This window comes from Brachycentrus maculatus, unplaced genomic scaffold, assembly GCF_059751285.1.
Source record: "Brachycentrus maculatus isolate JH-2025_06_01 unplaced genomic scaffold, ASM5975128v1 h1tg000311l, whole genome shotgun sequence".
Classification (NCBI taxonomy): domain Eukaryota; kingdom Metazoa; phylum Arthropoda; class Insecta; order Trichoptera; family Brachycentridae; genus Brachycentrus; species Brachycentrus maculatus.
Window position 1 is genome coordinate 163,961 of NW_028281061.1, and position 23,305 is coordinate 187,265.

General features: G+C 31.9%; 1 protein-coding gene and 6 non-coding genes across 7 annotated transcripts in view; 4 read left to right on the forward strand and 3 right to left on the reverse strand.

Annotated features, from left to right (window-relative positions):
* Window positions 1–20,435, forward strand: part of LOC148304540 (thrombospondin type-1 domain-containing protein 4-like) — a 118,022-nt gene extending 97,587 nt beyond the window's left edge. Inside the window, exons 5-12 of the mRNA XM_088268055.1 lie at window positions 502–728; window positions 6,361–6,554; window positions 6,630–6,891; window positions 8,918–9,065; window positions 9,982–10,184; window positions 13,822–13,963; window positions 14,590–14,652; window positions 15,566–20,435. Of these exons, the coding sequence (XP_088124181.1) occupies window positions 502–728; window positions 6,361–6,554; window positions 6,630–6,891; window positions 8,918–9,065; window positions 9,982–10,184; window positions 13,822–13,963; window positions 14,590–14,652; window positions 15,566–15,684 (1,358 nt within the window). The 3' untranslated portion in view covers window positions 15,685–20,435. The remainder of the gene's footprint in view (window positions 1–501; window positions 729–6,360; window positions 6,555–6,629; window positions 6,892–8,917; window positions 9,066–9,981; window positions 10,185–13,821; window positions 13,964–14,589; window positions 14,653–15,565) is intronic.
* Window positions 1,844–1,915, reverse strand: TRNAP-UGG (transfer RNA proline (anticodon UGG)). Its single transcript has one exon. It is a non-coding gene; the product is annotated as a tRNA-Pro (tRNA).
* TRNAP-CGG (transfer RNA proline (anticodon CGG)) lies at window positions 2,087–2,158 on the forward strand. The gene has a single exon. It is a non-coding gene; the product is annotated as a tRNA-Pro (tRNA).
* TRNAP-UGG (transfer RNA proline (anticodon UGG)) lies at window positions 11,717–11,788 on the reverse strand. The gene has a single exon. It is a non-coding gene; the product is annotated as a tRNA-Pro (tRNA).
* TRNAP-UGG (transfer RNA proline (anticodon UGG)) lies at window positions 11,957–12,028 on the forward strand. The gene has a single exon. It is a non-coding gene; the product is annotated as a tRNA-Pro (tRNA).
* A 1,199-nt stretch (window positions 20,436–21,634) lies between the features above and the next one.
* Window positions 21,635–21,706, reverse strand: TRNAP-UGG (transfer RNA proline (anticodon UGG)). The gene has a single exon. It is a non-coding gene; the product is annotated as a tRNA-Pro (tRNA).
* Window positions 21,707–21,874: 168 nt separating this feature from the next.
* On the forward strand, window positions 21,875–21,946 carry TRNAP-UGG (transfer RNA proline (anticodon UGG)). The gene has a single exon. It is a non-coding gene; the product is annotated as a tRNA-Pro (tRNA).
* The last annotated feature ends 1,359 nt before the right edge of the window (window positions 21,947–23,305 follow it).

Genomic DNA, 23,305 nt, shown 5'->3' on the forward strand with positions numbered 1-23,305 from the left:
TTCTTTTGCCAACTCTATGCTTCACATCTTTGATATTTTTTCACTCTCCAAAACCATTTTAGCCAGTGTCTAATCATTCTATGCGTTACGTTAATTAAACTAAAAGAAATCCTGCTATAAATACATTTTAAGCGGATAAAATCTAGAATTTCCGAACAAAGTTTTACACCCACTCGAAAAGTCAATCTCACATATACATATGTAAGCAATAGAAATTCATAGAAATGCATACACATAAATATATTTTGTGTGAAAACATCTGTCGTTTTCGAAACTAGTTATAAATAAAAATAAAACTCATTAAAGTGGTATATTCAAGTGTTTGATTTTAATAAAATGTTATTTTTTGTTTAAATCGAGGTTTGATTAATTATGTTTAAAATGAAGTTTATAGAATTATATTCAATTTGAAGTTTATTTAATTATGTTAAATTTGAGGTATGTTTGATTCAAGAAATATGATTACCACAAATGACAAGCTAACATTTTTTCAATCTCCAGGCATCCAGACCCCGGTGTTCGCCTGCGTGCGGGACATAGGGCAGGTGCCCGTGCCGGAGCGCCGCTGCGGGCCGCGGCCGGCCGCGGGCGCCCCACGCTCCTGCGGCGGCCCGTGCGCGCCCCGCTGGGCGCCCCTGCCCTGGGGGCCCTGCTCCGGCCCTTGCGGCACCCAGTCCAGGGTGGTACACTGCAGGCAAGATGCGGCGCACAACGCGCTCAACGTCAAGGTATGTTTAACTTTGTTTAATTCAAAGTAAGTTTAATTTAATTTAATTCAAGGTTAGTTTAAATGTCCGCCTCCGTAGTGTAATGGTCAGCAAGCTCGGCTACCGTTCTTGAAGACCCGGGTTCGATTCTCAGGGGGGGTGAAATAAATATGAGTGATTTTTTCACTGTAATATTTATTCAATAATACCCTGGACTGGTACCTGAAGCGGTGGGCTGATCACCTTTCCTTCATGTGTAAACGATCAAGATAACACTGCGTTTATATGACACACTGCCCTATGCACCATTGGGGTGCGGATAAGTAGTTTTAGTCTACTAGTACTAATAGTTTTATTCATAAATTAAACCCTGACGAGGGCAACAGGTTGTTGCCGAAACTAGTTGGTTAATAAAAATGTGAGTGGATCAAAACACTAAGTCTTTTTATTTCTCAAAATAATTTGTTTAGTTATGTTTATATTTAGTTATTTTTAACTCAAGGTTTGTTTTATTATGTTTATTTCAAGGTATGTTAAATTATGTTTAATTCAAAGTTTGTTAAATTTGAGGTTTGTTTGATTCAAGGTATGTCGAATTATGTTTGATTCAAAGTTTGTTTTATTTTTTTTTTCATTCAAGATATGTTTAATGTTGTTTAAATTAATGTATGTTTTTCTAGTTATGTTTCATTCAATGTTTGTTTAAGCCCTGGAAATTCACAAATTTCTAAAATATATCCGTCTTTATCTGTTTTGGGATATCAATAAAAATCTTGATATTTGTATACTTTTTTGTTATTTTTAACTGATTTTTTAAAATGACATTCCTTTTCTAGTGTAGTGCATTTAGAATCCATGGCGATTTTTCTTCTTGCGATACTTTAAGCATTTTCAGAAGTTTATAAATAGATTCAAATATTTTGTGTGGGTGTGTGTGGAATATTGGTATTGTGAATAGTGTTAATTGTTTGCTGGTGTGGTCCCGACGAAGTGACGCGTACGTCTTGAAACCGATTGACCAACATTTTGGATGTGGTTATTTACTAACATTTTGAAAAAATATCTGACCACGTGTTGATGCTTAAGGAATAAAAAAATAACAATAATTAAAAAAAATAGGTAGAGTGACTAAAAAAGGGCTCGTCCGGGATTTGAACCCGGGACCTCTCGCACCCAAAGCGAGAATCATACCCCTAGACCAACGAGCCATATAGATAGTTGATATTTATTCTTAATAATTGCAAATTGATATTGCTGTTATCGCTGTAGAATTCACATTAGTCATCATATTTTTATTGAATAAGTGCTAGTTTCCATATACTTTTGGTCACGTATTGCTTAAATGTATCCATTGTTTACGAAATGAAACTAGTGCACTCGGCTCGTTGGTCTAGGGGTATGATTTTCGCTTCGGGTGCGAGAGGTCCCGGGTTCAAATCCCGGACGAGCCCAAATTATTTTTATTTGCATATTGTATATGTACATTAAAAAAGCTTACAGAAAGTTCATATTTTATGCAAAAAAAATAAAAATAGAAACAGTATGAAAACTCGATTGGAGTCATTTGAATAGGAAGCATGACCTCGTAGATCTTATAAAATGTATGTTCTTGTTGAATTTTTATCCATTAATAAATTTTTGAAAAAGTTTAAAGTATTGACTTAAAATTATTGAAGTACAAGACTGAAATAAGGAGATGAAATTTTTAAAAAAAAAACTGTCCCTTAAATATTAAGATTTTAATTAATATCTCAACAATTGTGCAGAAAAATATGGCAGTCTGTATATTTAAGGACTTACAATCTGTGATAAGCTGGTTTAAGTTATCACTTTTTTATAAAAATGGATTTTTTTCATCCATATTCAAATAATTTTTATGTGAATCTGAATATAGACCTTGTGGCAAAAATCCATTTATAAAACATAATTTATTTAAAATCCTTAAAACTCTTTAAAAAAATTAATGTTATTTCTATTATAATTTTCTGCCTAAATTCCTTTCATCAGAAAAATTATAACATTTGTATCAAATCATGGTTTCTAACCCCTAGATTATTGTTTATCAAACAAATAACTTCTCTAGCCTCCCACCAGTCTGATAATGTCGGTAATGACAAAACCCGGTCACTAGTCAAATAAAATAAAAGCGGAAAAAAACTATATCGTTTTTGTTTTATTATATAGCGTATTTTCGATTAATTTGTATAACGTACGAGTATAAACGTTTACGATAGGGCATATAGAGATAATTTGGCCCGAATGATTCAGCATCCGCCTATAATATTACATTTTATTTTATTTTATATTAAAAACCCAAGGGGTGGTTGTTGAGAGTTAGATAAGGAAAGGCCAACACCGCAATAACTACGGTGAGGAAACGCGGTAGCAAAAATTATTTTATTGTTATATTATATTTTTGTAATCATGGATCTATTTCACAGTTGGTCTAACCTTTCAAAAAAATATATGCTTTTCAATACTTTTGTACTTTAGGGTTAGATATTCAAATGCGTCATAAAAATTACGTCACTATTAATAATAATTTTGCATGTGAGTCGATTCAGTGGAGAAAGAACAAACAAATTCATCAGGCGAATGTAGTTGGAAATAGGAGCATAGGAAGACCAAGGAAAACTAGGCATGACCAAGTATTTCAAATACTTAAAGGGGTCAGATTAGTAGTCGGAATAATCGGTGAGTATGTGTGTTATGAGGAGATGCATGAACGCTAAAGAGGCGAAGATTGTTTGCACATACACATTGGTGTCGCGTTCTATTCTCTTTGCCTACTTCTGAAGCGGCGTAATAGTTAGTTTATTTTTTTAATTTATTTTTTTAATCGCTCTGTCAATTTTCAGTTAAAAAATATAAAATCTCGATATAATTAATAATAGATAATTGAAAATTGTTGGATATATAAATACGATTAAATCATTAAAATTCAAATTGTTTGAACCCAAAAAATGTTACCTTCTTTAATTAAATTAAGTTTTTTTAAACTATGTAAAACTTTCGTATTGAATTTGAGGCGATATTTTCAATATCTTAAAAGAAAAATATTTTTACTTCGACTTTCTTCGGGTTTTAAATGAAAGGTTCCTGAAAAGCTATTTTTCAGTCCATTGTTTCAGGATGAACGCCTTTGGGGCATTTTGGTATTCTAAAAGGGTCGACCATGATATTATTCCTAAGGATATTTTTATTATGCGGACGTTCCTTATTGCAGCTTTATCATTTATGTATTTATAAAGAAAGCTTTTATCTCTTTATTTTAAAGTGCTTTCATTGAAATCATTTATTTATTTATAGGCGTTAGCGTTGAAAATATTATCGAAAATTACGCAAAAAATGTATGTAGATTTTTTGTAAGATTTTTATTTTATTTTTAATGGGTGAGGTATTAACTGAAGGGGGGGGGTTGGTTTAACGGGAATATAACGTTATCAGTACCAAGATTATTTTTGTATTTCTTGTTTGTATTATAACGTGTTGATAAAAACATCTGTAGTTCTCGAAATAAGAATAAGTCGCGTCATTATTAAGGGTCTAATTTCAAACATTATTATTTTTATAATTTATATTTGAAGCACTTTGTTATTTTATATTTTATAATTAAAATGTAACTTTGTTTTAAAATCACTATAAGTATTATATTATAACTTAATTATAATGTCTACCGGTTTCGAAGCTAACCGCTTCTTTATCAAGACTGATTGATACTACTGTTAATAGTGATTAATACTGATTAAAATATTGATCAGTCTTGATGAAGAAGCGGTTAGCTTCGAAACCGGTAGACATTATAATTAAGGTATAATAAAAAAATTAGTGATGTTAAAACAAAATTACATTTAAATTATATATTATTCTTATTATTTTTATTTTTTTTTACAAATTATTACAAATTCAATATGCGACCAGCTGCGAGAAAAGCCACACGTGTTGTTCGCGCAATTTTTTTAGAAAACCAAGAAAACCTGTTTTCTTTTCAAAACCATATATTTATTTCGAAGAATTACCATATATTTATTTCGAAGAAAAACTTATTTTCTTGTTACACAGTGTTTTAAGCAACAACAAAAAATTAAGTTAAACATAACATGGGTTCAAAGAAAATTAAGTTACGGGCTATGGATTATCCCGCCTAAATAATCTCAAAAAGTGGTATTATACAAGCGTTTTATTTTGTATATTTAAATCATCATGTTATTCCATAAAGTTAATGCCAAATCAATAAATAAGGTCATCTATTCCATGCGCATTAACGTGATTTAATGATCAATAAAAACGAATGGCTTATCGGTTATAAATTGATGTGATAGAATACAGGCGTTATTACAATTTGCTTTGTGATGTGTTTTGAAGTGTGTTCATTTGAAGTTGCTCGTACAAGATTGCTCCCTTTGAAGTTCCCCCTTGTGAAAAGTTAACTGATTAACTTTTGATGATGTTCCATACTTATGTCGAAGTCATATTTTCCATCAAAATAACATCGATTATTTTGATATGCGAATTCGAAGAATGGGGACGTTGTGACGTTATTTTGAAACTTTATATAACTTATAACTCAATATATTCTACAAAAAAATATAAGTTTTTAACAATGCATTTTTTTAAAACTTGTTTTTATGGTTTGGTCAGAAGTCGGAATAATTAGCAATCAAACTATATTTTTCATTTTATTCATTTATTTGTTAAATGAATATATATATATATATATATATATATATATATATATATATATATATATATATATATATATATATATATATATATATATATATATATATATATATATATATATATATATATATATATATATATATATATATATATATATATATATATATATATATATATATATATATATATATATATATATATATATATATATATATATATATATATATATATATATATATATATATATATATATATATATATATATATATATATATATATATATATATATATATACACAAACATATGTTTTATTTATAAATATATTCATAACTACATAACTAACATATTTTAACAATATTAAATTTTGAAGATTCCTTTTTTGCCCATTCCTTTATTTTGAATTTGGTCCATATTTTTGTTTGCCTGTGTTAACTTTTTACAAATTAAAATGCTCATAACTATGTATTGAAGTGTTCTACTTCTATCTTTATTGTTCATTCTTGGGACCACTAACCCTTCGCCGTGGGTGAAATAGGTATCGTAGTTGTGTAGCAGAGGATTTTCTTTTACTTTTAACTAGTTTGTTCCGTCGATTCTATTCCCTGCATTCACTCTTTTATAAATATATCGTGGGTATACTGGCAAAAAACGTTAACTCTTAAATCCCTGTGTGAATAATCCATGCTATTTAAAGCTTTTAGCCTGAATAAAATTACCCTTTAATAAAATAAGAGTTAAAATTACTTTTAAAACCACATAAATATGAGATTTCAAAGTACTTAGTCTTAGTGTATTTTTCCAGTTTATAAAATAGAACGTTAAAAACTTTTTAATATTGTATAAATCATTAAATCAAAATTGCCTAATTTCAAGTTAACGTTTTTTGATAGTACGCCCGCGATATGTGTCATCTTTTTCCATTCCTTGAGAACATGTTTCCCTGACTGATAATCACATTATTTAATTTCAGGTTAGCGATCTTTTGTGCCTCGACAAGCCCATGGCCACAGTGCAGAAGTGCCAGCAGTCCGAATGCGTCAACAGCAACCCCGAAGTACAGCTGAACACGAACGAAATCAGTCCATCGAACCGACAATACGACACCGCGAATCGTCCCTTCGAGCCTCGTCAATACGACCAGAACAGCCGCCGGTACGACAAAAAAAAAAAAAAAAAAAAAAAATAACAAAAAAATAAAAAAAAGAGAGATATATACGTATATCTATTGTACGACAGCAGGCAAACGGTTCCTGAAGTGACCCAATTCAGAGGCCAAGATTCCAGACTCGGCTCCCGCTCTAGGAACTTCCGAGATAAGGACGACGTGGACAGGTTCACGGACGGGTCTGGAGCCACCATCATCACAAGGTTCACTAATGATACGAAGCCAAAGCTCGCTGGAGACAGGAACGATGACTTGAGCAATGAGATCGGCGGGAAGGTGAATGGAGGACATTGGAAGGCAGATAATGCCTGGATTTATTCGGAGTGGACTCAAGAGGTTCGTACTAACTATATTCCACTTTTATAGTAACCTTTATCTTCTCAGTTCAAGTTTAATTTTTGAAGTGAAACTGTTCGAGATGTTGACGATTCGATAATCGATAATTTGACAAGAATTGAGAGTGAAATTTCAATGACGCGTCACGTTTATTAGACACATTATCAAACCTTTAAAATTTAAAAAACATGTAAGACTCACCCCTACCTAGACTCCATACCAGGGAATATTTTTTTTTATTTTACTTTACTTTGTTTTAATTTACTTTGCTTATTAAAAAAATGTAAAACGAACTCCCTCTCTAAACACAAGTATCTACTTTATTAGAGAGGTAGAAACGTTATTTTTTAAATGTTTTGTATATTTATTTACCAACTGTTTTTTATTATTTTAATATGTATTTTTTTTTAAATAAAAATAAAATAAAAACATTTCGTTACATAGAAAGAAAGAAAAATAGATCTTTACATTCCGATGCCACGGAAATAGAGCAAAAGAGAGAAACGTGTATACAGATAGATAGAATAAGATAGTTTGGCTCATGCGCGTGTCGTAGATGTATACGTATTTAATGTTAGAGCTATATATGAACAACTGAGGTACCGCGCGTTGTGTAAGTAATTTTTATTAAAGTGTTTTTCTCGTTATCTAAAAAATATCGAACCACGGACATACTCGTATATCATCATGTTTAAGTTATCACAAAATATTAATACTCGTATCAGCATTGCCAATTGAAGCACCAATCAATGATAGTGTAAATTTTGTTAAACACGATATTTTTTATGCAAATTTTGTATTGTTGTATTTCATTTGAGATGCTGTTTCTCTCTATCTCTAACATTAAACATCTCTTCTTAAGATGCTTAACTTCTGTCACGTGTATAGTACTGCAAGCGCTTTTTTTTTTAATTATGTTTTCAGAGGGATTTTTCGACGAGAAAAATGTCATACGAACACTTTTGTATGAATGTCCTTCTCCGATGAAATAACAGCCCAAATTGAGCAAGAAAACCGAAATTTGATTTATTTCAACATAACGTATGACATAGTCGTATAAGAATGATTTATCGATCAGGGTTTTGCCAGATGACGATCTGTTTGGTTTTTTGTGCATAAATTCTTTAATGTAGTAAGATCACAGGACCTTGTGGTGTCCTCTAAGTCTCGTTTATCTTTCACCGGTAGGTCATTTCATGATTGAATCAGTTATGAACCCTTGTTTATTTTTTTTATTAACCAGTCACCCAGTAAGAGGATGTTTCTGCCGGTGACTTATTTTTATTTACAAATAACATTGTAATAAATAAATAAATTATTTTTTTTAAAAAATAAGTTATCATAGTTCAAGGCCCAACATACGTTAAATTTCTATTTTATATTTTCTAAACCCAGGTAACGTTTGACGTACCGTAGAACTGGGCTACTTGAACTTTGATGTGTTACTTGAGCCCAGTTCAAAAAAATAGATTTGTATTTGGTCTACAATAATGAAGGTATAAACATGATTCATTGTTTCCCTGACAGGTGACACTTATTGTCACGATACGTTCATTATTGCAGACCGAATACAGATAAAAAAAATTGTACTGATCTCAAGTAACACATCAAAGGTCAAATAGGCCCGTTTTACGGTAATTGATTTTTTTCTTAAAATACCGTTTTTGTATTGAAAAGAAAAGAGTTATTGAAATGTAATGAGTTAAAAAATAAATGTAAATTTATTTTTCAACATATTTTACAAAAAAGTCATATTCCTAAATATATTCTTAATAAAAATTGAGCATGAACACACGTCTAGGTCTCAGCACCACCGAGCGCGTTGAGATTTGAACTATTGAGATCTAGTCCTTAAATGCGTTTAGCTTTATCATTTCATTATGACCGCAATTCTTGAATTAAGTTCAAGGGTAGAGAGTTGAATTCCTGCCTGCGTTAAACTCTTTAGAATGTCCTCTTCTTGATTGTATCCCAATATCACGTTTCTATAGATGAATGCGCATTTAGTTTTTGTTTGATATTTCAGTGCTCCGAAGAGTGTGGTCGAGGAGTCCAGACCCGAATGGTCCACTGTGCAGACCCTTCAGGATGTGATGAGAAGAAGAAGCCAGTGGACTCCAGAGCTTGTTCCAGTGATAGAAAATGTGTTACCCAATCTTTCAAGTGGTTTACCGGTAGGTTGAAAAATGATTTTTATTTTTTCTATATACTTTATGATACACGCAATCATACATTCAACAGTTTATTCAAAGAACCTCTCTAATACAGCGTATTGCTCATTCTAGTCATTCTACCCATGATTAACAACCACACTACTCAAACTTTGGAAGCCATACATATCGCTCACTCCTTTCAACAACATCATACATCAAAATTCGTCAAAAACATAGGGTGTTTTCATAAATCTACTCGTAATTTAAAAAAATAGTTGAAACTTATAAAAACAAATTATTTTGATTATAATCAATGTAAAAAAAGGTTTTAAAAAAAAAAGTTTTAATTTTTTTCTTTAAAAGAAGGGCAATAATAAACTATTAATAGGTCATCATGATTGAAAAGATTATGTCTTCTTAGAACTCTTGTTCTTTACGGTGGTATGGACATGTAGAGCGAATGGATAACGAGAGAATGACTAGTAAAATATATGTGGCGAATGTGAGAGGGAAAACCGAACGAGGACAACCGAAAAAGACTTGGCACGATCAGATCAATCAGAACCTAAAATCTGGCGGTGTCAAAAGTCTGGCTAATCGGAGGGCATGTATGACTAGATGTATGGATGTGAAGGAGGCGAGGAGTGTATGTCAGGACAGAAGAGTGTGGCGTTCCATTCTCTCTGCCTACCCCTGCGCGGAAACGGCGTGATGGTAGTAGTAATAGTAGTATGATAATGACGTCTCAAATGTTGTCTGCGAGATCCTTAACAACCCTACTGTTTTACGAGCCACCACATTACTTAAAACAGAAATTCAATGATATATCACATACTACAACTAGATACATCCTCATAACATACAACTAATATCTTCTATTTTTTTAATTTCTTTAGGGAGAATGTTGTTTTCAGGGCCTTGAGTATGTTGCTTTCAGGTCCATGGTCCCCTTGCTCCGATCCTTGCGCCATCAACGGCAAGATGAGCCGCGAGGTGGTCTGCCTGGTGTACAACCGCGGCCAGCACCGCGTGGGCTCCGGCTGCCCGGCGCGCGAGCGGCCGGAGCCCGAGAGGCCCTGCCCCCCCAACCTGCTCCGGGCGGACTGCCAGGCGCAGTGGTTCGTCAGCGACTGGTCCCAGGTAGGCTTAGAAAGAAGACCCAAAGAGAATTTAGAAGACGAATACTCGAAAAACTTCAATTCTGAAATTCTCCTTTGTTAAATTAACTTTTAAAAACTATTGTGACATGTATTTCGATGCATTCCACATCATTTACACCTCATAGACCATTTTTTATTCCCGAGTGCAGAACCAATTTACCACCAGTATGTACTTAATGCCTGTGGGGAGGATGATTGGTCTGACGATCGGCCTAACAAGTGAGGCGGATCATTTCTTGAATGTTTTTCGCAGATATTTTGTGGCACATTTTATAAACTTTATAAAATTAATCAACTTTTTTTAACCACTTTTTTATTATTAGTACACTGTAACCTACCGGTTTCGACAAGAACCTTGTCATCATCAGGGTTTATTAAATGTGGATGTGTTTTATCTCAGCAAAACTACATTTAGGCAATTCCTCACGAATTATGTAACATGTACTTGTATATTGGTGATTTTGTATTGTCTTGTATGTTTTAGTACGTTTTTTTAACCTTTCTTTTAAACTTAATGTTTTTTTAAGAGTATTTTTTGTGTTTTTATTATTTGCACAAATATTTCAATTTCATACTATTTCTGTGAGCCTTAGCGGCTCATTTTTAGAAATAGGTATCAAATTGTGGTAGAGTTCTAACCGAGAAACTCTGACTTAAGAGTCCGCGACACTAACCACGGGACCACAACCCGGTGTTATTATAATGTTATTTTGTTTTGTGCATTTTTTAAAGATACATATAAATGTACGTATTGTACATTGTAATTATCTTTTCTGTTTTGTACTTGTCAATTGAGATAAATAAAAATTCAAGCACTAAAAATACATCAAAATGGAATTTAAGAAATAGTGGCCTTTACCGAGTAAATGTTAAATTAAAAATAGATACATATTAATATAAGTAACTGCCGAATCAATTAATGGAATTCTAAAATTCTCAATACGTGTATTCAATACGTGTGTTCAATACGTGTGCTCAAAACGTGTGTTCTCAATTCTAAAATTCTCAATATGTGAAGATCGAATAGATATTTGTGACAAAATACAATAAAATAATAATAATAATAATAAAACCCTTATCCGCACCCCAATGGTGCATAGGGCACTGCGTCATATAAACGCAGTGTCATCTTGATGGTTTACACATGAAGGAAAGGTGATCAGCCCTCCGCTTCAGGTACCAGTCCAGGGTAATATTGAATAAATATGACAGTGAAAAAATCACTTATATTTATTTTACCCCCCTTGGGAATCGAACCCGGGACCTCCAGAACGGTAGCCGAGCGTGCTGACCATTTGACAGACAATAAAATAAACATGTATAAAGAATAATATTCATGTTTGGATATTTGCAGGGCTTACGACCTGTCTGGTTAAAGTTATATCATAATACAAATCACTCTCAAGTAGCCAAACCCAGATTTATGAACGAAGATAAGGACATACTCAAAATATTGCAAACGTACTCTTGTGTTTTCAGAAATGCATTTTAGTAAAATTTTCATAAAAAATAGGGCTCGTCCGGGATTTGAACCCGGGACCTCTCGCACCCAAAGCGAGAATCATACCCCTAGACCAACGAGCCGATAGAATACGGCAACTTAAATTCGAAATAAAAATAAACCAATTGCAGGTGAAGTGCTTCACTGCAAATCGTGCTGTTGTAGGAATTTGATGACACCGAGTGAAAGTCAGCCGTCGTATATTGCAGTAATTTCTGCTTGTGTACAATGAACTATACCGATACAGATATGGCTCGTTGGTCTAGGGGTATGATTCTCGCTTTGGGTGCGAGAGGTCCCGGGTTCAAATCCCGGACGAGCCCTATTTTTTATGAAAATCGTATATCCCTTATTTTTTTTATAAATTAGATACCACACTCCAAAAAGACGACCAAAACCCATTAAAAGTTCTACAAGTTAAGATTTTTTACTAAGCCAACATTAGATTTGATCGATTCCGATTATTTAATTGATATAATGATTAAAAAACAGGAGCTCTGTAAATGCCTAAATGCCTTTTTTTTTTTACATAAAATCATGGTTGCCTTGTTGTGTATATAGCATAGAATTTAGTCTAGCCTCACACCAGTCTGATGTTATCGTTACGATGAAACCCAGTTGCTGGTCAAATAAAATTCATGTGGAATAAACTTTATTTTTTATTGTTTCGGCATTAACTTTGTGGTAAGACATGTTACAATGATTAAAGAAAACACTTGAGTTTTATTATAGACTACATGTTTCAGAAGTTAAACTTCCATCATTCAGGTCTGTATAATAACTAAAATATAAAATTGTTCTATAAATAAGGAGAGGGGAAAGTAAGGGGAAGGGGTTAGTCAAGGGACGGAGTTTGAAAACAAAGGAAAAATGGAAAGCAAAGGTGAAGAATTTTGAAAAAATATATTATTTAATACATTATTATTAGAATTTAGGTTTTTTTGGATTTCTAAATTTTCAAGATAATTCATAATTTGGCCTTTATATGGAACAAGGTGTAATAATTTTAATTTAATACTAATCACTCATTTCACTCTCATAAATTAAAATTATTACACCTTGTTCCATATAAAGGCCAAATTATGAATTATCTTGAAAATTTAGAAATCCAAAAAAACCTAAATTCTAATAATAATGTATTAAATAATATATTTTTTCAAAATTCTTCACCTTTGCTTTCCATTTTTCCTTTGTTTTCAAACTCCGTCCCTTGACTAACCCCTTCCCCTTACTTTCCCCTCTCCTTATTTATAGAACAATTTTATATTTTATATTTTAGTTATTATACAGACCTGAATGATGGAAGTTTAACTTCTGAAACATGTAGTCTATAATAAAACTCAAGTGGTAAAAAACAAGTGTTTTCTTTAATCATTGGAATAAACTACATAGTTGTCATTTTATTCTATAAAATGCAGTTCCACCAAGAAATATCAGTACAAAACTTAAACATAAATATGACATTTCAAACTACTTGGTGTATTTTGCCAGTTTATGGAATGTCTAAAACTTTATAATTCTGCATCATTATGTCAAAATTGCATATTTTCGAGTCAACTTTTGCCAGGTACACCTACGATTTAATATTTATAAATAAAAAACTAACTAACTAACTAACCATAACGCCGCTTCTCGGCAGGGGTAGGCAGAGAGAATAGAACGCCACACCACTCTGTCCTTGCAAACACTCCTCGCCTCTTCCACGTTCATGCATCCCCTCATACATAAACACCGATTGTTACGACTCCTAACCTGACTACTTTCAAGTATTTGGCATACTTGATCGTGCCATGTTTTTCACGGTCTTCCTCTGCTTCTTTTCCCAATTATAATACATTCGCCTCATAAATTTGTTTTACCGTTCTTTCCTCACTCATCCACTCTACATGTCCAAACCATCTTAACACACCTTTCTTAATTTTATCGTTAATGCTTATCTCAGCTTATAAATAATACAGTAATTTTTTATCATTGGGAAATTTAATAAGGGAAATTAAAATAAATTAGAAATACTTCAAAATAAAACCATAAAATTAGTTTTGTGAATTGATTCGACAGCCATTTTATTCTCGGTTTAAACCTTGTTTTTTATAATTTAATTGAATTATGTTTTCAGTGCTCGGGGGTTTGTGGGAGTACCCAGCAGGGTCGGCTGGTGACTTGTCAGGGCTCCGCGGGCACCCCGGCCACGTGCCTAGGGCTGCGCCCCTCCGCTAACAGAGACTGCGTTCCTTCGCACTGCCACCTTGGTGGCTTCAGTAAGTACATTAATACTATTTCAAATGGCCTTCAATGACATGGTTTTAAATTTAAGGCTTCAGTTATTACTTTTTTTTTAAATGGTCTTCAATGACTTGACTTTAAATTTAACCTTGGAGGTTAGTAAGTACTTTATAAGTATATTATTTTGACATCTTTGGCCTTTAATCTCTTGACAATAAGCTGAACATTGGGATCTTCAGTAAGTACAATATTTTTTAATGCATGGCCTTCAATGACTTGACTTTAAATTTTACATAGTTATTACATATTTCAAAGTATTATTTTAGTAATATTATATGCAAACTCATTATTTTATCATTTTTGGTCTTCAACGACTTGGCTTTAAATTTAACCAAGGAGACTTTAATAAGTACATTATTTCATCATACACAATGATTTGGCTTTAAATTTAACCTTAGAAGCATCAGTAAGTACATTTTTTCAACGTTTTTCATTTTTGACTTTCAATGACGCTTTTCATTGATGAAGTTTTGCTTTTATTTTTAAATTTAACTACATTTTTTTTTTCAATTTACAAGAGGAAAAATTGTTATTAATAAATCTTAGAACAATGTAACATTTTTATGTACGTTAAAATACAATTCTGTCTTTCTCTTTACAGCTCCAGCCCCTAAATCTGAAAGAGACAGAGATGAAAATTCTTTGGATGACACATCTCAATCAGGTCAGATATTTTTTGTAGTCTTTATTTTTTGAGATGTAAATTAAGGATGAAAGTAAACCGGATGCAGCGAAACGTTATCGTTCAGATTAAAAAGTGGTAAAATGACGTATGGTGGATGTTCGAATGTTGAATAAGGAACGAATCCATGACTGAGATAAGCATTATCGATAAAATTAAGAACGGCGTGTTGAGATAGTTTGGGCATGTGGAACACATGAAAGAACCCTCAATAAATATATGAAGCGAATGTAGTTGGAAGTAAAAGCATAGGAATACCGAAGAAAACTTGTCGTAATCAAGTATTTGCAATACACACTTCAAAATCAGGAATCAAAATAATCGAAAATCTGTGAAACATGGCACCTTACAAAAGCCCAGAGCAGCCGTGTACTAAGCTTTGAGAATAGGTGTCTGCGGAGAATTATAGGCGTGCGGTGGTTTGACTTTGTGAGGAATGAAGAGATAAGGCGTAGGACGCAGCAAATCTTGGTCACAACTTGGTCAAGAAAAGGCGATTCAGTTGGCTTGGCCATGTACTCCGCATGCCTCCTGAGAGCCTTAATCAAGCTTGCCTCTTTTACAAGGCATCAGGTTCGCGCCGCCCAGGACGACCACTGCTGACAATTCGTCGGCAGTTCTCGTCAGAACTTCGAGACGCGGATCTGACTTGGGAGGATGCAAGGGAGCTGGCAGCTGACAGAAAAGCCTGGAGACAGTTTGTGGACTTCATATGCTCCACCTAAGGAGCGGATATGGTTTAATTATGTCGTATCGACTTGCCTAGTAAAATGAGTTGGAAAGGTACGTTTTGACGGAAGTCTTGTATGGCTGGGAACACGTGAAGCGTGTTAATACGATTTGTGCAATTGAACGGAAAAGAGTTGAGTTAATATTTGTTCATTTGTTTTTTCAGGCGAATGTATCGACAAGATAACCGGATGCCATCTAGCGGTGCAGGCGAGACTCTGCCCCTACAAGTATTACGCCAGTTCGTGCTGCGCAGCTTGCAGGCGCGCGCTGTCGCTCTCATAATACTAGCCACTAGCGCCTCTAGCGACGTAGACACTAACTACACGCCTATGAATCTTACCAATATCACGTCGTAGTCTTCGAGATGATTTCACCAACCTAACCTTAGCACGTTGAGTGCGCTGTACGTACCAGGCTGTAAGTACATCTAGCTTATCCTCATGTGCGGAATACGCGCCAGGCACGTACATCTAGCATTTTCTCATATGCGGAATATGCGCCAGGTACGTATATCTAGCATTTTCTCATGTGCGGTATACGCGCCAGGCACGTACATCTAGCATTTTCTCGTGTGCGGAATACGCGCTAGGCGCGTATGTGGCAATAACATTAGGGGGGGTGAAAAAATCCACAGAAGAACAAGACAGACATACATGTGTTTGTGTCTTAAGCATTTAAATCTTATTATGGTAAGGTTTCCATTGGTGAAAACGTCTCAAAGATAGGGTAAATAATTTGAGTCGCTTGAACAATGTTATTTGATTTGTTTTTTAATCGGTTTTATTTTGCTCTTTTATTCTGAAAATATTTTGAAACTGACAAATGGGAAAACAATCATATAATCATTAACCATACGTTATACTTGAAGTGCATATGTACTATATTTTTTACATGTTTTGTCTTTGCTTTAGTGAAAAGAAAAACTTCAATTTATGTTATTAAAATAAAAAGTACAAGATTTCAATACATAAGAATAAAACACTTGTATTAGACCACTTTTTGAGTTTATTAATCACAATACGACTAGTTTCAAGAACTACAGATGTTCTTATCTATACACTTTAGAACATCTGCAGTTCTCAAAACTAGTCGGGTCAATAAACTCAAAAGTAGCCTAGTACAGTTGTTTTTACATATTAAAATCAATAAAAGCTTTTTAAAAGTTTTTTCTTAACGCATATTTATAAACTACAGTAAATGATAATCTTTTTTTTCTAAGTAGACATCCCACAAGCTTTTAATTTGACTTAATATTGGATTGAGAACCTTTTTTTACTAGAACAAAGACGATAACTCGAGAACTAAGTGTCATAATATGTATCTTCATTTAGAATACTTTCAAGTGATGACTGTATAAACATGACCATGCTTAAAATGATGGAATAAATGATTTTGAGATAATTTAGTACCCAAATATTATAAAATTCAAATGTAACTTTGTTTTAAAATCCCTATAAATATTTTATTATAACTTAATTATAATGTCTACCGGTTTCGAAGCTAACCGCTTATTTATCAAGACTGATTCGAATCGGTTAGTTTCGAAACCGGTAGACACTAAAATTAAGTTATAATAAAATATTTATAGTAATTTTAAAACAAAGTTACATTTTTATTATACATAAAATGAAAAATCGCAAAGCTAGTGGTTCAAATGTAAATTATACAAAATATTATAAATACTTTAAATATTTTCTTTCAACTTTATTTATTGTGTGAATAATAAAAATACTGTTAAATGCCATTTGGCGTTTCATCTTATGACATTTAGTTTTCAACTTCCGTTGTTGATTTCGTATTAAATTTCCAAATCTCTTTCAGAATTTGTTTATACTAAAATTATAAATATTCTCACGATAGTTATAGTGCAAAATTTTGCATAAACTTGCATTTGTAATTCTAGTTTTTTTTGAGTAAATTTAAAAATATATACATGAAATTGTAATCTGATAACATTATGTACGATAAGTGTGATATTATTTGAGGAAAATGCGCCTAGAATTATAAATAATTTATGCTTATTGTAAGAGTATATTAATAAATATGTTTACCTATTTAAGTTTGTATAGTTAAAGAAATTGCCATCAAACCATATTTGTATTTTTTAGATATAATTTTATTCACTAATTGCAGTATTCCCAACACGTATTTAATATTATAATTGTAACTAAATATTTCTTATATTCATTATTGTTCAATAACTTAAATTCGGCCTGTTATTTTTTGGAAAACTTACCTAAAACGTTATGTGATATTTAACTGAATTTTAATATTAAAAAAAAAAATCAAATAATCATCATCAAAATTTCCCATTTTTTCACTTATTTTTTTTTTACCATGAATTCAATATGATATTAATCAATTGTATAATTAAATATTTTATAAAAAAAAATTAATCAAACAATTAATTTTTTTATTTCAGAATTAATAATAATAATAATAAAACCCTTATCCGCACCCCAATGGTGCATAGGGCACTGTGTCATATAAACGCAGTGTTATCTTGATCGTTTACACATGAAGGAAGGGTGATCAGCCCTCCGCTTCAGGTACCAGTCCATGGTAATATTGAATAAATATTACAGTGAAAAAATCACTTATATTTATTTTACCTTCCTTGGGAATCGAACCCGGGACCTCCTGAACGGTAGCCAAGCGTGCTGACCATTACACTACGGAGGCGGACAATTTCAGAATTACTAATTTTAAACATTTGTATAAGACCACTTTTTGAGTTTGTTAATGTAAACACAACTAGTTTCGAGAACTACAGATGTTCTCATAACAGGTAAAAATACAAACTCTGTTGATTCACCTGTTGATTACAACATCTATGATTCTCAAAATAAGTCGGAATATACTTTTTCAAAATTCCTCACCATTACTTTCTATATTCCCGTTAAACCAAACCCACTCTTCACTCGCCTTATCCAGTTATAACTTTACCTTTATCTATCAGTACTTACATTATTTATTTATTGCTTGTCAGTTTGTATTTTCACCTGTTGATGAGAACATCTGCAGTTCTCGAAACTAGTTATATTTACATAAACTCAAAAAGTGGTGATAACTTTTATTTTTATATTTAAATCATAATGTTATTCCACAAAATAATGCCAATTCAATAAACAATACAATACTCTCAATAATTCCATGTATAAAATATGTTACTTTGAAATCATCTACTTATTTATATAATTTAAGTAAAGATTACAAACTCTAATACCTTTTTTTTTTAAACATATAACGTAATAATTTCGTATGTTTTAGGAAAAAGTTTCCTTCAAAAAATGTTCTACGGGCCGATTAAAATTTCAAAATGTATTTATTCAATACGCTAATGTTTTGAATTTAATCACATTATTTTTCATGGAATTACGATTTTTAAAATTTATTTCATTTTTTTTCCTTTTAAGCTATGTAAATCTAGTCTTCATGTTTACGTTTTAAAATCGATTTTTAAGATGGCAACACTATTTTTGTAGATACTTTAGAAAATGTAGTTAAATTTTGTATCGCAATTATTTTGAAATAAGTAAAGTAGAGAAATCATGAAAAATTGTGGATTGGTTTTAAATTACAAAAGAGATATGTATGAAACATTATTGTTTTCTTCAACAGTAAAAAAATTTTATATGTGCATTTTTCTTTGAATACAATTGAGTTGACAAATGCCAGGGGTTGAATTTTAAAAGTAAATTAATTTGCATCGTCATTTAACTGACTTAATTTGCTTACTTGAGTTTTCAGTTACTGAAATTTTATGATTTTTTATCTAAAGTTGCAAATAAGCTGCAGAATTTCAGCAATTCATTTTGACAGTCACATTTATTGACACAAATTTACTTTATAAGTAACAAATGAATTCATTATTGACATAATTGGGTATAGAACTTGCACATTCAGACTAAAAGGTCATGGTTGTTTGATAAGTATGGTAAAAAAAATCTAAACGTGTCCAAAATATGGATTTATCGAAAATAACCTACAAAAGCGCGCTAATAATCTGTGATGTATCTAGTTGCAGTATGTGATATATCATATTGAATTTCTGTTTTAAGTAATGTGGTGACTCATAGATCAGTGCGGTTGTTAAGGATCTCGCAGACAACGATTGAGACGTCATTATCATACTACTACTACAACTACCATCACGCCGTTTCCCCGCAGGGGAAGGCAGAGGGAATGGAACGCCACACTCTTCTGTTCTGACATACTTTCCTCGCCTCCTTCACATCCATACATCTAGTCATACATGCCCTCCGATTACGCAGACTTTTGACACCGCCAGATTTTAGGTTCTGATTGATCTGATCGTGCCAAGACTTTTTCGGTCGTCCTCGTTCTGTTTTCCTTCTCACATTCGCCACATTTTTTTATTGGTCATTCTCTCGTTATCCATTCGCTCCACATGTCCATACCACTGTAAAGAACTCTTCCTAATCTTTTCAATCATGATGACCTATTAATCGTTAAATATTTCCCTTGTTTTAAAGAAAAAAATTAAACCTTTTTTCATAAAAACCTCTTGTTTACATTGATTATAACCAAATTTTTTTTAACCTTCAACAATTTTTTTTTAATTACGAGCAGATGTATGAAAACACCCTATCAAAATAATGTTGAAAAATTATTTTTGTTTTTCTTGAAAAATGCTAATTGGCTTGTATTTTTATCATACTCATCAAACCGTGTACGGTTAGTATGTTGTAATGAATATCATTTTTTTAATCTTAAACCTGTGTTAATCGACGTTAATTTTTATTTTATTATAACACAATTATGTTTGGAAAATTGATATGACGTTAGCAAAAAGATTTTAAAATACCATTTTTGATAACCCTCCATCAAACAACTAGTATGTGTTTTATAAAATCTGACATAATTATATTTAATATGTTTTTTCGTAAGCTTAGGATATTTTTGTTTAATTTAACATGTGTATATTTATATGTAAGTAGATTACAATACTATTCTTTAAATTAATGTATTTACAGTAGAATTGAATAAATAAATAAAAACAAACTGTAAACCTGGAATTCATGTGTTTATTTTAAAATATCTATTATTTTTTGACATCTCATCAAAGATGAAGAAGAATATGGAAGTCTGGGCATTTACGGGGCTGACGACCGTCATAGGCTGGTTTAAGTGATCACTTTGCATACGTGTAACATTCACCAATTCTACCCATTATTGACAACCACACTACTCAAATTCTTGGAAGTTCTATATATATGAACCAATTTAGAAACCTTGTTCTTGAATCACTAGAACTTCACTAGAGACATCTATTGGTGAGATGTAAAGAAGCTTTTTTATTAAGCAGAAACTCTTATATTAGTATGTGAGATCCAAATCCTGGATTATATATATTATTATAATCCTGGATCTCACATACAAATATAAGAGTAGAATTGGTGAATGTTACACATGTGTAAAGTGATCACTTAAACCAGCCTATGACGGTCGTCAGCCCCGTAAATGCCCAGACTTCCATATTCTTCTTCATCTTTGATGAGATGTCAAAAAATAAAATGAAAATAACTCCTGTAATTGGAGATAATCCAGATTTTGTGAACAAGTATTTGGACACACTCAAAATGTTTTGAAATATGTTATTTATTTGGTCGTTTATACATTTTATGGTACATAAGCCATACAATGGTGCATAGGCAATTGCATAAGGTTAACTTCATAGTGTTTCTTGATCGTTATCTAAACGAATGCAAGGCGATGTGATGACTCAAAATGCCGAAGCCTCTTCTAGTGGAACGAAAGTATTTTTATGATCGTTATATCAAATAAAACGACTTTGTTTTAAAACCACTTTTTATTAAGTAATTTTTTTCTCCATCCGGTTTCGATAAGAACCTTGTCATGATCGGAGTTAAACATTTACATCAGGGTTAAACATTTATAAATAATAACAACCTTCAAACCCTTATCCGCACCTGATGGTGCATAGGGCACTGCTTCATATAATATGAACGCAGTGTTATCTTGATCATTAAAAGACATTATTGATCATTAATCAGCCCTGCGCTTCAGGTACCAGCCCGGGGTAATATTGAATAAATATTAGAGTGAAAAATCACTTATATTTATTTGACCCCCCCCCTCCATGGGAATCGAACCCGGGTCCTCAAGTACGGTAGCCGAGCGTGGTGACTATTACACTACAGAGGCGGACAAAATAATAAAAGTAAAGAAAAAAGTTGTAACCAAAAAAGGGCTCGTCCGGGATTTGAACCCGGGACCTCTCGCACCCAAAGCGAGAATCATACCCCTAGACCAACGAGCCATATCTGTATCGGTATAGTTCATTATACATAAGCAGAAATTACTGCAATATACGACGGCTGACTTTCACTCGGTGTCATCAAATTCCTACAACAGCACGATTTGCAGTGAAGCACTTCACCTGCAATTGGTTTATTTTTATATCCAGTTTTAGTTGGCGTCTTTCATCGGCTCGTTGGTCTAGGGGTATGATTCTCGCTTTGGGTGCGAGAGGTCCCGGGTTCAAATCCCGGACGAGCCCTTTTTTATGCAAATTATTTTCGAAATTGCAATATATGATACTTAGTAGAATGACGTATGATTTGGAGAATTGAACCAATATATGTACAAAAGTAAAGAAAAGTGATTTGAACGAATAGGTAAGCGAAAAACCTTAAAAAAAATAATTTGACTTTCCCTTTCTTATCGACTCCTGACTCTCCAATCTAGCTACAGCTTATGCAATACCGCTTATCATTGATCTACTTAGACTTTTACTTACTCTTTTACTTACTGGTAAATGGATGTACTCTTTATGTTTAAAAGTATCTAAGTAGGTATCATTTCTAGTACATAATTCATGAGTGAAAATTGTAGGCAAAAAAATCGCTATCTCTCTAAAGGCATGAATTTTATAAATCCACTTACTATGCATGCTTACTACTCATGCTGCTTCCCCGGAGAGGTAAAGACAAATAATAGAATGCCACACCAATCAATCTTTGCAAACAATGTTATGTGTAAAATTATATTCGATAAATAGTATGATAGCAGAGAGGGTGCTACGTTCGTACTGCGAGTTGAGTTCGAACGAATTATTTAATTAGTAGTACATCACAATAATGAATATATAGATATATATATATATATATATATATATATATATATATATATATATATATATATATATATATATATATATATATATATATATATATATATATATATATATATATATATATATATATATATATATATATATATATATATATATATATATATATATATATATATATATATATATATATATATATATATATATATATATATATATATATATATATATATATATATATATATATATATTTATTTATATATATATATATATATATATATATATATATATATATATGTATATATATATATATATATATATATATATATATATGTATATATATATTTATATATATAAATATACATATATATATATATATATATATATATATATATATATATATATATATATATATATATATATATATATATATAATATATATATATATATATATAAATATATATATATATATTCATTCATTAGAACCATTATCCACACCCTGATGGTGCATAGGGCACTGCACAATATAAACGCAGTGTTATCTTGATCGTTAACACACGAAGGAAAGGCGATCAGCCCTCCACTTCAGGTAGCACCAGTCCAGGGTTATATTGAATAAATATAAATGTGAAAAAAAACACTTATTTTTATTAAACCCCCACCTCTAGGAATCGAACCCGGAACCTCCAGAATGGTAGCTGAGCGTGCTGACCATTACACTACGGAGGCGGACAAACATTTATATATATATATATATATATATATATATATATATATATATATATA